This window comes from Garra rufa, chromosome 1, assembly GCF_049309525.1.
Source record: "Garra rufa chromosome 1, GarRuf1.0, whole genome shotgun sequence".
Classification (NCBI taxonomy): domain Eukaryota; kingdom Metazoa; phylum Chordata; class Actinopteri; order Cypriniformes; family Cyprinidae; genus Garra; species Garra rufa.
This window is the reverse complement of record NC_133361.1, coordinates 35,529,893-35,544,346: the sequence shown is the minus strand read 5'-3', so window position 1 is coordinate 35,544,346 and position 14,454 is coordinate 35,529,893. Positions and strand designations below refer to the sequence as shown.

Genomic DNA, 14,454 nt, shown 5'->3' with positions numbered 1-14,454 from the left:
TCATAGTATGATGTAGTGAGAATATGAAACTCACACTTATGGAATAAAAATGCCCAAAGTGAGTAAAAAATAGGCCTGCAATTTGGTGCAGCTGTTGTAATGTCCAAAACCAGATACATTTCTGATAGCTTGGACCGAAATGTAAAAATAACTGAGATTTGTAATGAGATTTTATGTAACAGTAGGCTGTAGCAGACTATTTACACTACCAGTCAAAAGATTTTTAATGCTTTTTGAGAAGTCTCTTTTGCTCACCAAGCCTGCATTTATTTGATACAAATTACAGCCAAAACAGTAAAATTTTTAAATATATGTATATTTAAAATAACGGTTTTCTCTTTGAATATATTTTAAAATGTAGTTTATTCCTGTGATCAAAGCTACATTTTCAGCATTATTACTTTGGTCTTCAGTGCCACATGACCCTTCAGACATCATTCTAATATTCTGATTTGCTGTTCAAGAAACATTTATTATTACTATTACTAATATTATTATAATATTTAAAACAGTTGAGTAATTTTTTTCAGGATTCTTTGATGAATAGAAAGACCCAAAGATATTATATACTTTACCATTCAAAAGCTTGGAGTCAGTATAATTTTATTTATTTGGAGGAATAAATGATAGAAATTAATACTTTTTTATTTAGCAAGGATTCTTTAAATTGATCAAAAGTGATGCTAAAGAAAAGATTTCTATTTCTGATAAATGCTGTTCTTATGAACTTTCTATCCATCAAAGAAACCTAATAAAATCTACTCAGCTCTTTTCAACATAATAATAATAATAATAATTTTTTTTTGCGCTGCAAATCAGAATATAAGAATGGTTTCTGAAAGACCATGTGACTGGAGTAATGATGCTAAAAATTCAGCTTTGAAATAAATTACATTTTAAAATATATTCAAATACAAATAAATAAAAAATAGTAAAAATATTTCACAATATTACTGCTTTTGCTGCACTTTGGATCAAATAAATGCAGGCTTAATGAGCAGAAGAGACTTTAAAAATCATTTTACAAAATTTTACTGGTAGTGACTGTTTTTGACTGGTAGTGTATTTGATACATTTTAAAACTCCAGTAAATGTAGAAAAAAGCAGATGGCAGATGGATTGTGTGAAACAGGGTTTTCAGTAAAGTTTTGATAAAAAAAAAAAACTATTTTTTTCTATACTTTTCTATACTATATTTTTATGAAAAAAATGATAACTTGACCCTCTAATGCTGATGATACAAGGAGCAACTTTTTGAGCAATGTTGCCGTCAACGGGAAACTAGGGACCAGCAGCCGATCTGCATCCCATTCTTAATGGGTAAGAGCCCAAGCGTCATTGCTCAAAAAGGTTGCCCTATGTATTATCAGCCTAACATTAGCTGTCTTTTCTATTCTATCTATTTTTATTCCTTTTTATTTATTATAAAACAAATCATTGTTGCTCTGATTGCTTCTATTGTCCTCATTTGTAAGTCGCCTTTGGATAAAAGCATCTGGTAAATTATTAAAAGACCTTGATTCATGTATCAGATATGATACAGAAACACTTTTGAGCAATATCATAAATTGATATACACTCACATGAGATGATAACTTGATGTATCAGTCTTCTAAAGTTAGGTTACATGTTCATGGCAACCTCCATGTTGGCATCCCAAATTGGAATGCACCTATACAATGTATCTGCTTACTGTTTCTGAAAGATTACATTCAGTGAATCAACTTTTAGAAATTTCTTTTAGGCCTTTAATCATGCTGTAACTGAAACTGCAATTTCTGCTGATGGAAAAACGAATGTACAGTTCCCCATGGGAAACAGTCTATACGTGTTGGTCTCTCTATCGCCGCCTGTCGGTGTGTGTGAGCAGGATGCAGTATCCGCCGATGGCAGATTGGAGAAATAGATCTGCGCTGTGATTGGTCCGCTGTCCATTTCTTATGTTTGCTGCTCCTTGTTTTCTCCGGTGTGTGCGCGTGTTGTCCAGCAGGGACCTGCACTGTTCACCACTCTTTTAGAAAACCTGAAATTATATTCTCAAGGCTGGTGACAACAGATTTGTTTTGTGTTTTTAAATTTATTTTTTAGAGGACTACAAAATGACCATAAGATCGGACCGAGATCATGGACAACGTTATCGGCCACGGATGTCCTGCCTTAAAAAGGTGAGTCCATTCTTTGAACACAGTTATTATTTAGCATTACTGAACAATTAACCCACTATTAAGGATCGTATACACTTTATAATTAGATGTTCATTCTGTGAGACTAATATGCCTATGCCTAGTGTAGTTTCATCAGTTCATAAATTAATTTAACAAAAGAATATGTTAGAAATTTAAGTGACTTTCCAACACATTCTCTTTTTTTAAATGATATATAGTTCATATATATTTGTAGTTTTTTTTTTCATTTTATTTAAAAAATCCTTAATGCTTGAATAGGTCTTGACGCGATTCTAACATTGTCTTGATTGATTTAAATAGAAACCAAAATCAGTTTTATCTGATCTCAGCCTTTGCATAGAATATCCACATCTTTAACTGTATTTTTATTTTATTTTATATTATTTTGTTCTTGTTCCTGGAATTTCTGTTTATTCTTAGCTTCTTGGAGACATCTTGGGAGCCATTGAAAAGATGCGCTCTAAAAGAGCTTTCTGATTCAAAGCCAATTAGCCTGGCCTCATGCCACATCTGACAGCTTGCCTTAAGAACGTCATGTCTTACTCTAAGTTCAAAGGGCATGCATGGTGCCATAGTACATGAGTGTCAAACTCATTTTAGGTCTGGACTAATAGGAACCTGTAACAAATATTCCGTTTATTTGTTAAACCTTGTTGTAGCCATGCAGAGCCTATAGTCCAGAATTTTTATGATGCTTTAAACACCAATACTGGATTAATCTACATACACATGAAATGTATTATTAGGGAATACTAAGCAAACAATATTTTCAAAACTCTTTTTTCTCAGGCCATTCTGTGGCCATGTCTTTGAAACCCCTGACAAAGTTACTAGAAAAATTATATATTTTTTTTCTTTCAAAAGGTGCTGTACAGATTTTAATATCCCTATTTGTAAAGTAATCTTTTGCTACCTGTACAACTGAAATGTGACAGTCATGGCTGAATATAATATAATATAATATAACATACCTGAATGGGGAACCTTGTTCCTGCATTGAACATCTATAGTTGTTGGGACTGATACTGCCCTTGAGCATTGTGTTTTATCCTTTAGCTCCTACTTTTATATATATGACCCTGGACCACAAAACCAGTCATAAGGGTCAATTTTAATAAAATTTAAATGAGATTATACATCTGAAAGCTGAATAAACAAGCTACAATTGGTATACGGTTTATTAGGATAGGACAATATTTGGCCGAGATACAACTATTTGAAAATCTGGAATCTGAGGGTGCAAGAAAATGTAAATATTGAGAAAATTGCCTTTAAAATTGTCCAAATGAAGCTCTTAGCAATGCATATTACTAATAAAAAAAGTAGGTTTTAATATATTTATGGCAGGAAATTTATGATCTTTACTAAATACCCTAATGATTTTTGGCATAAAAGAATAATATGACACATACAATGTATTGTTGGCTATTGCCACAACTATAACTAATTTCCTAAATTTCTCAGGTGGAGGCCACAGTTGTTCAGATGCAGGACCCATCGACTGGAGTGAAGGGAACAGATCAGAAGCTAAACGTTACAACCATTCCATATGCCATCACTGGTGAGTTTGTAAATTAGTGAAGATCTTACAGAATCTTAACACTGTTCACAGATCACCATGTTTTGTATACTGTAGGTTCCTTTTTGGTCTATATACAGACACAAGTGTTGTGCTGCTAGATCATAATCTGACGGCGCTGGCTATATACAGAAGCCTTCAATTGGATGAGATCTTTGCTACTTTAGGTTCCAAAGTTGCTCTTTAATCTCTGCAAGGGTTGTCGTCAAATCTAGCGAGCCAGGCACTTTAACTTAGTCTTACATTTAACTGGTTTTTGTAATAATGAGCTTGAGATTTGTGAAGCAAACGTTCAAAATGCTTGAAAGCTGTTATAAATATTTTCTACAGTATACTACAATTTAAAATTTGGACACTGACACGCCTATAATTATTATTTGTTTAAATTCATTTTTATTTGTTTATTACATTTTTTTTTTGGTTAATTTTTAATTTTTATGTTATTTTTTTATACTGCATTAAAAAAATACGTTTTCCATTATTTGCTGACCTGTTTGACAGGTGAGGTTATTGTTGCATGGATCACCAAAAATATGAACATGGAGAGCGAAGGTAATTGTGAAAATATATTGTTTTAAATAAAATTGTTATCTAAAAAATATACTTTAAATATGTTTGAATACATTACCCTGCACAATAATGTCCTTGGATGCCTTTTGACAGAGGCTCAAGCATTTGGCACAATGTTAGTGGCATTCGGGTACATCTACCCTCTGCAGGACCACAAAAAGCTTGTCCTCAGACCAGATGGCAGTTTGTACCGCTTTCAGGTAAATGTGTCAGGAGGCTTTGTGTCTTTAAAAATGTTTTAATAGTGGTGCATAGTAAAAGGGTGACTTTTTCTTTCTCTCTAGACCCCCTATTTCTGGCCTGTGCAAAAGTGGAGAGCCGAGGACTCCGATTATGGTTTGTAATCTTCCATATGTTAACAAAATCTGAGAAAGTTGCTTTCATTTACCCAGTTAAAAAGATGTTTTTGTCACCATCCCATAATATAAGTGTTTTTTGTCACTAAAGCAATCTATCTGGCAAAGAGAAACATTCGGAAAAAGGGAGTGCTTGATGTTTATGAGCAGGTATGTAAAAATTTTCACTTGATTACTGATTTAGTTATATTTTGTGACTCTGGACCACAAAACCATTCATAAGGGTCAATTTTAATAAATAAGCTTTTCATTGATGTCTAGTTTGTTAGGATAGGAAAAATATTTGGTCGAGATACAACTACTTAAAAATCTTGAATTCATGGTAGGAAATTTACAAAATATCTTCATGGAACATGATCTTAATATCCTAATAATTTTTGGCCTAAAAGAAAAATCTAATATTTTGACCCATACAGTGTATTTTGGCTGTTGCTACAAATATACCTGTGCTACTTATGACTGATTTTGTGGTTCAGGGTTGTATTTAGAAACATTTTAAAGATGTGACGTAACAAATATAACAACAAAACTTCCTCCATATTGTGATTGGAGTGAAACCGATTGTGAACAGGGAAAAAAATGCATCTACTGGTTGTTAATTGGATGCAGGCAGGTCTGAATGTGAGCTTGATTGTAAGAAAGTGGCAGGATAAAAAAAAAAAAAAAAAGACCACCCAAAAATTAAAATTGTCATTCCAAACCTGTATAAGTTTCTTTTTTATGTTGAACACAAAAGAAGATATTTTAAAGAACCAAACAGTTGTTGGTCTCTATTTGACTTACATAGTAGGGAAAGAAATACTGTGAAAGGCAATAGGGATCATCAACTGTTTGGTTATAGGAATTCTTTAAAATATCTTCTTTTATGTTCAAGATAAGTAAGAAACACAGGTTTGTACCAACATGACAAAATTGTCATTTTTTTGTGAACTAGATGAAATGATGAAGAAGTCTAGCATACGTAACTAGAGAGAAAACAAAACAAAACATAATGGCTGAATCGTTCAAAACAATACCAATAAGATGCATTTAGAAAATAGAGAGTGGGAATTTTAGTTTCATTTCAAAGTTAATGTCATTATACTTCAACATTGATGTTTATTTTAACAGGAGGAGTACAACAAACTTCACACATGGATGAACCACAAATGGGATTTTATTGTGATGCAAGCTAAAGAGCAGTACCAGTGAGTTTCAATAGAGGGTTTGTACTTGTGTCACGATTTAGTCAGTAACCCAGATGTGCGGCCATATTGGCGATATAAATGTAATCAAATGTAAACAACAGCAAGGGCACAGTATTTTGACAAACTAAAGTTAATAGGTGGTAAAGATATGTACAAGCAGTATTAATTAAGATGTTAGCCTAATAATTCACCTACCTGACCGGAAATGATAAGAACAAACATGAATGTTGTCAAGGTTCTTGCTCTGGAAATCCTGGTTCAGTTTGGCCTACCACAAATGCATTTTGTACACTTCTCCTTGATTTGTTATAACTTTTGGCAGTTTATAGTACTCCAAATGTTTTTCCCGGTCCCACCGATTAATTCAGCCCAAAACATGACAATAATTGACCATTTTCAGAAGCAAAATATGCAAGTTTTGTTCAGTTCAGTGGCATTGTTTACCATCATTGCCGCCAATATGGCTGATTGAGGATGTGTCATGTAAACACTTAATAGTAGTCAACATTTGAAGTGGATCAAAACCTTTAATCAAAGTTGTCCTTAAACCAAAACAATGCCGATTCTTGTCTTGGAACAACTTTGATGAACTTTTATGAACTTCAAATGTTGACTACTATATACTCTCCTGCTTTCTTTACAAACATACATGATTCGGTCTCTGTCAGATATTTGTGTCATGTGGTTTGTCCATTGTCTTCCTTTTTGTAATTCATCTTCTTCAATACTTATTGTTACTGATACTTACTTTATGTTACTGTGTCCTGTCTTTCAAGTGCCGGGAAGGCGCGTCAGAAGGCAGACAGAGTTGTGTTTGACTGTCAGGAAAGAGCCTACTGGATTGTCCACAGGCCTCCAGTAAGTGCTTGGCAGAAGCTGCTAGTGTACATTTGCTTTGAAGACACTATAAGGAGAATACATTTTCTTTTCTTCAACTCTCTCTAGCCACAAACTCACAGCGCTATGGACTACGGCCTGGATCGCCATATTGACCCTAATGAGGAGGAGGTAACTGGTAAGTTTGCATGTGACCCATTAATATCTGTTGTTAAGCTTAAGTCACCACACTGACTCTTCTAGAGTATCACTCAAGATTGGTGTCACTTGCTGATTCTATTTTAAACCATCAGTGTTAACAATCACTAAGGCTATTATGGAGTTTAAAGGGATAGTTCAACCAAAAATAAAGAGTCTGTCATCTTTTACTCATGTTGTTTCAAATCTGTGTTACTTTGTTTCTTCTGTGGAACACCAAAGAAGATATTTAAGCAAAGATGGGAACCAAAGACCAGTGACAACTCACTGAAACACATTTAATATAATCTACTTTTGTGTTTCCCAGAAGAAAAAAAGCCATGCAGGTTTGGAACAACATGGAAAAAACTCTCTTTAAATGCTGTCACATGTTACTATGGGCTTCGTAGGCAATACTCCTGAATGCAGTATGGTTTGACTAACTATAGAGCTGATTAGCAGTGTGTCTGTCTCAGGCCTGGGATGGCCATGTAGATTCTCCCACAATCTGCTTTGTGATATAAGAGGATTCTTGACCCGCTGATCCTCCGAGGAGTTTCCCTCCAACCCACTCACACTTTCCCCTCATAGAGCCTTTTAGAAATACACCAGGGGAGCTTCTCATTGGGTGCGCTATTGTATTACTGCTTTTGCTGCTGATGATGATAACTTGAAAATGTGCATTTTTTCGAGTTCTTCAAAGGGGTCATGAACTGAGAAACCAAAATTCCATTGATCTTTTGACATATAAGAGGTCATTGTACTATAAAAACATCCTGTATATTTCAGAACTCGTAACCTTCTTGTTAGATTAAAAACAGATTATATTGAAACCAGTCTGCCTGAATGACAGGTTGTTGAATATGTCACTTTATGATGATAAAGATGGCTATTTATATTGCATTGCCTTCCTCCAGATCCCAATGTTAGGAAAGACAAGTGTGAGTAACTGTTTTTATTACGGGGTCACTATTGCTTTGTCTATTATTACAGATCGTTTGATTTGTACTGAGTATTTATGCGTCCATCTATGAAGGATGTAGGCTGTCAAACAAAAAACTGTTAGCCAATCATAGCAGTGGGCGTTTACTTCAGAGTTTACAATCTGCCACGCCTATTCAAACAGAGAGTTCTGATGAGAGAATCAAAACAGGACAGAAAATAGCCTTTTACTTTTCAATTATGATGTTTTTTATGATAACATTGTAAGTAGACTTTAGAGAACAGTACAAAATAAGAAAAATGCAGTTCATGACCCCTTTAAACACAGTTTGAAATGTTAAAACACCCAACAAAGGGTCTGTTTGAATGTGAATAGATTATGTTGGTGTGGTATTGTATTATTATTTGATGCATGATAGCTCACCCAAAAATGAAAAACATCATTTATTAACATTGTGTTATCATTTATTCAAATTTAATGACTTTCTTTCTTCTGTGGAGCACAAAATATAATTTTGAGAATGAATGAATGACCTGTTTTTGTCCATGTAAAGAAAGCTAGTGGGGAAAGCTATATAGTCATAAAGACTAAAGAAAGTCTTAAAGGTCACCATAAGGGTTGAGTAAATGATGGACAATTTTTTTATATATTTGGGTGAATTATCCCTAATATTTAAATGCATAAAGTCAGAATAAGTTACACTACCAGTCAGAAGTTTGGGGTCAGTAAGATGTTTACATGGAAAAAAAAGTTATAATAAATGTGTAATGTTACAAAAGATTTGTATTTTTAAATAAATACTGTTTTTTGAGCTTTCTATTCATCAAGTCTCCAAAAAAAATGTATGAAATTTTTTTTATTTTTGAGCACCAAATTAGCATGTTAAAGTGATTTCTGAAGGATCGTGTGACACTGAAGACTCAAGTAATGATGCTGAAAATTCTGTATTTATCTGTATAAATGACTGTAGGCTATTTAGTGCTATTTTACTTTTGATCAAACAAATGCAGCATTGGTGAGCATTTAAAGCATATTCAAAAATCTTACTGACCCCAGATGTTTGAAAAGTAGTTGATCTGTCATAATAATATAATGTAACCTGATGATATGTATTTATATCTTGGACTGCTTTGACTTTTTTAGACTTTGACTGTCTCTTTTTTCCTTCCACACAGATTTTTACTTTTACAGTTTTCAAGATGACTCCTAACACACACACACACACACACACACACACACACACACACACACACACACTAGAAAGCACAACTGATCAAATCCAGCTTTCATTATCATTCAAACACTCAGACAAAAGCAAGTTTGTATATATAGTGTGCCACAGTACTTCCCTGCTTCTGTACCCTGAGCATTCATTCAGGTCATTGGCAATTAAAATGACTGTCCCTATGTTATAGTAAGAGTTTTATGTTGTTCCTTGTGTTAGTTTGTGTTTGTTTGGCAGAATATTATCTAGATATCACACTCAGATATCACCTGTGTTTGGCAGGATAGCATGTAGCGAGTGGGTTTTGTGGTGTCTTGTCAGGAGCATGGATGGTAACAGGATGTTGTTTCTCTTTTTTTTTTCAGAAAAAAACCTATGATTACTACAGAAGAATTGTAAGTGACATTGCTTCGTTACACTAATTTAGAGAATTGGTCGTTGTTGTTTTTTCATTTATTGATATTGATTAGTTGGTTGTTGTATATTATAGATCATCTTCACACAACAGGCCGTCATGAGGTCAAAGGTCAAGTCTTCAGTATCTCTTGGAGCGTAAGTCAAAATTTGCCTATTAAAACTGTACAGTTGGAGTTAATGGTTTTACATTACATTACATTTAAGAGGGCAAGTAAGTGGCATTTTAGAGGGCACTTACATTGAAAACCAATCATTTTCACTTAGAAATTGGTAGTAAATTTCATGAGTAAAACACACCAAATAACACATTAAATTAGATGTGAATTTTTTTTAAGTAGAACAAACCAGTTTTGTCTTGTAAAACATACTTTAATAATCTTGGAAAATGTGTAAAAAAAAAAAACATTTTCCAGTGTATGTGTGTTTCATGGGATTTTCTACTAAATCTCCATTTCTTTGCATTCAGCCTGGTCAAGTATATGACAACATTTAAGAACCACGACCCATTCCTCGTTCCCTGCCTCCCCAGCAATCCCTGGCAAACCGATGACGACTCTTACTGGGAGTTGAACATGCCAGAGTAAGATTCCCTGAGAGCTTTTTTACATTTATATTAGTGAGTTAATATTCACTAGATGACTTTAAATCACTTTTGGTGTGTTATATTTTTTTCACAGTGTTGAAGTTCCCACAAAGATGAGGGTGGAGCGCTGGTCCTTTAGCTTCTATGAGTTGCTTGTTGACCCACGAGGCCGTGCAGACTTCAAGATTTTCCTAAAGAAAGAATTTAGTGGTTTGTAAATATTTGATTAATGCTTTGACAATTACGCTTCTCACACACACACACACAAAAAAACTAAACAGAAATCTGTCATCATTTACTTAACCTGAATACTTTTCATTTTTGTGTTACTCTTTTTATTGGGTAATTCCAATTTAGAATGCTTTAGACCACTTTTTTAAACTGGATCAGCTGATTTATTTTACATTTTAGACTGATTTGAGTAATACATTTATAGATACTAATTTTTCTATATACTTTTATGTTGCTTTTGCAAATATTGGAGCCTTATTTTATTATTATTTATATACTCTTATTAAGAGTCTTATTACAAAGTAATCTGAACTGATTTTATATTTTAGTTTTCATTTTAGTTTTGATTTAAATTTTGTTCAGTCATTTTATGTACTTTTTTATATTTCTATTCAATTCATATTGATTTCAGCTTATTTTATTTCACTTAGTGGTTTAAGTTTTTAAAGTTTAAGCAATAATTATATATGTGACCCTGGACCACAAAACCAGTCTTAAGTCGCTGGGGTATATTTGTAGCAATAGCCAAAAATACATTGCATGGGTCAAAATTTTAGATTTTTCTTTTATGCCAAAAATCATTAGGAAATTTAGTAAAGATCATGTTCCATGATGATTCTTTGTAAAATTTCTACTGTAAATATATCAAAATGTAATTTATGATTAGTAATATGCCTTGTTAAGAACCTAATTTGCACAACTTTAAAGGTGATTTTCTCAGTATTTTGATTTTTTTGCACCCTCAGATTCCTGATTTTCAAATAGATGTATCTCAGCCAAATATTGTCCTATCATAACAAACCATACATCAATAGAAAGCTTATTTATTGAGTATTCACATGATGTATACATCTCAGTTTTGTCAAATTTAATCTTATGACTGGTTTTGTGGTCCAGGGTCACATATATTTTTTTAATTTTAGCTTTATGTCGATTAACGAAAATGACTTTAATAGTTTTAGTTATCTATAAAAACACTGATTGGATATTGACAATGACAATTTACTTTAATTATATTTGATTATAAGCCGTATGGTTGTGGAACAAAATGAGGGTGAGAAAATCAAAGAATTTCCAATTTTTAAACAAACTATTCCTAAAAGTATGTGAACTTTTTCTTCATTTTCACTGCAGGTGAGAATCTAGCTTTCTGGGAAGCCGCTGAAGAGCTGAAATGGGGAACAGCAGCTTCAATGTCAGAGAAAGCAGAACAAATTTTCAAGTGAGATGCACATTGTTTTTGCACTAAATTCTACTCGTATTTTGCATGTCAGGCCCCCATTTCTCAGCTTCTCAAATTGTATTATTTTTTTGTAGAACCTTTTTGGCCCCTGGAGCACCACGCTGGATCAACATTGATGGCAGGACAATGGGTCTTACAGTAAAGGGACTGGAACATCCTCACCGATACGTACTGGACGCTGCCCAGACCCACATCTTCATGCTGATGAAAAAGGTCATATCCTCGGCTCTGTTGATGTATCTAATCACCTGCAATCAGTTTTGTTTGGTTAATAAGAATGCACACAAGACATATCTAATTCCTGAACTTTACATTTCTCATTTAGGATACATTTTATCGCTACCTTAAGTCACCAGTTTACAAGGAAATACAGAAAAAGGCCATTTCACCAGAACCACACAGTTTCTCGTAAGTCAGTTTTTTGTATATCTATGTATCCCCAAGTTGTAAATAAAACTATGATTGGGGTATGTTTTATAAGAAAATACTATTTCAGTTTTTCTACTTAAGCATTTCTTAACACAGTGTGTTATTTGCCATTTCTTTGTAATTGTTTGTAAAATTTACTATCAGTTTTTTCAGTGTACTTGTACATTTTGTTGATATTGCTACTGAGTGCTTTTATTGCAGTATCTACACAAGGGGTCCATTCTTCGTACGTCGCTAATTCATTTAGCTGGATTTGATTGTTGTGGATTTGTCCTGATCTTGGATTGTTTCGTTCTTCGATGCGCATCTCGGACTTGGTGTCATAGTAACAGGTCCGTAAGCTTAAACCTGCTCAGGACCAGGTTTATTTCATGTAAACAGGATTAAGGCTGCGCTCCTGGTGGGTTATGATTGGTTGAAATGGCGAGGTCACATCTGATTGGTTAAAGAGCACGACTGATGCGGACTGACTCACGCGGGAAAAGAAAAGTATCTTACACTACCGATCAAAAGTTTGGGTTCAGTACATTTTTATTTTTTATTTTTTATTTTTTTAAAGAAATGAATACTTTTATTCACCAAGGATGTATTAAGTTAATAATTAAAAAATTATTAAAAGTTAATAATAAATAATTTACATTGTTATAAAAAAAAATATATATTTTGAATAAACACTGTACTTTTTAAACTTGTTAGTCATGAAAGAATCCTGGAAAAAAAATCACAGGTTCCAAAAAATATTTGGCAGCACAACTGTTGATATTATCCAACATTGATCATTCTAATAATAAATCAGCATATTAGAATGATTACTGAAGAATCATGTGACACTTAAGTCTGGAGTAACAGCTGATAAAAATTCAGCTTTTCATCACAGGAATAAATTCTATTTTAAAGTATGTTAAAATAAAAAACATTATTATATATTGTAAAAACATTTTGCAATATTACTGTTTTTTTCAGTATTTTTAATCAAATAAATGCAGCCTTGATGAGTATAAGAGACTTCTTTAAAGACGATTACAAATCTTACTGACCCCAAACTTTTGAACGGTAGTGTATATAAAAATAAAAATAAAAATTACATATCAAGGAAAAAACATGTAACATGGGCAGCATTAATGCATTTAATTTGGTCACTACTTTTTGCCAGCCCTCTCTCCTTGCTTTTCCAGCCTTTGCAGTGTTCCCTTGCGTTTTAATTAAACTCTGAAACTCCTGAAATCCCTCAATCAAGAGTTCTTGCTCTGCTGCAGAAAAATACTGTGCTCGCTCCTTCGACAAGTTCGCCGACCAATCAAAGAGTTGCCGATCAATGTTTCTACTATCGATACGTACCCCCTTTTAAGCCACCCAGTGATCTCAAATAACTTCATGCAGCTATACTAATCATCAACAACAGGTGCGTTCAGAGAACCGGAATAGCGCGCTCATAGTTAGCGCGATGATTTGATCTTGGATGTGTCATTTGATCTTGGATGTAGTAAGCAAGGTACGAAGAACGGACCCAAGTAGTTTCAGAAATATAAAACATGTGTCACCAACGGTATTTTGCTATAAAAAGGCTTGTTCTCCCCCTCTCAGTGATGCCCAGCTGCAGCAAAACATGAGGAACCGCAGGCCGAGCATCAGCCCCATCATCACCTGGCAGAAGGAGCAGGAAGAGAAAGCAAAGGCAGCAGCTGCAGCTGGACCCGTAGACATTAAAAAACTGATGGCAAGCAAACTAGATCGCAAATAGAAAGTTGGAGACAGAGATACATGCTGGAAATGCTTTACCTTACAATCTGATTACTAAAAAGAGACCCATACAAGGCTTAATGACTCTTGGGTGCTCTACATGTACAGATCTAATACAAAGTCTCATATAATAGAGCTAAACTTAGAGACTCTATTTTAATTCCTTAATGAAATTTGCTTTACTAAGAATTGATACTAAATATATAAAAATAACAGTTCAATTATGTACATATGACTGCCCAACAGCTAGTTCCAATAATTTGTATCGCTACATCCAAATGATAATGTTTTTGTAGTTTGCTAAAAATCTTTTTTCAGATCACACTTGTTACTATGCAGTAATTCTGTTCATCCAGCACAAAGATTGAATTATATTCATTTACTTTACCTGCATAGCAGTTCCCCATTATAGTGTGAAGATGTTTCGTATGTGTGCAATAGTCATGGTGAATACCTGTATGTCTCCTGTGAAACGATAAAGACAGCATAAGAAATCCTGATAATTTACTCATTTGTGTTTAAAAAGTGTACAAATTTTGTATTTTTCTTAGTTTTGCTAGATAAGATCATGTAGAGCCCTTTGAAGCTGCATTGAAACGGCAATTTGGGCCTTCAACCCACTGATCCCCATTGAAGTCCACTATATGGAGAAAAATCCTGGAATGTTTTCCTCAAAAACCATTATTTCTTTTCGAATGAATAAGACATACACATTTTGGATGCCATGGGGGTGAATAAATGATCAAATTTT

General features: G+C 33.8%; 1 protein-coding gene across 1 annotated transcript; it reads left to right on the top strand.

Annotated features, from left to right (window-relative positions):
• Window positions 1-1,977: 1,977 nt before the first annotated feature.
• Window positions 1,978-14,454, top strand: rgs9a (regulator of G protein signaling 9a). The gene is made up of 17 exons (XM_073833834.1): window positions 1,978-2,165; window positions 3,651-3,747; window positions 4,267-4,317; window positions 4,429-4,535; window positions 4,620-4,671; window positions 4,783-4,841; window positions 5,802-5,878; window positions 6,655-6,736; window positions 6,824-6,886; window positions 9,426-9,455; window positions 9,551-9,612; window positions 9,944-10,057; window positions 10,155-10,270; window positions 11,426-11,513; window positions 11,609-11,747; window positions 11,860-11,942; window positions 13,548-14,454. Exons 1-17 carry the CDS (start codon window positions 2,100-2,102, stop codon window positions 13,702-13,704), a joined length of 1,443 nt encoding a protein of 480 aa, XP_073689935.1. The 5' UTR covers window positions 1,978-2,099; the 3' UTR covers window positions 13,705-14,454.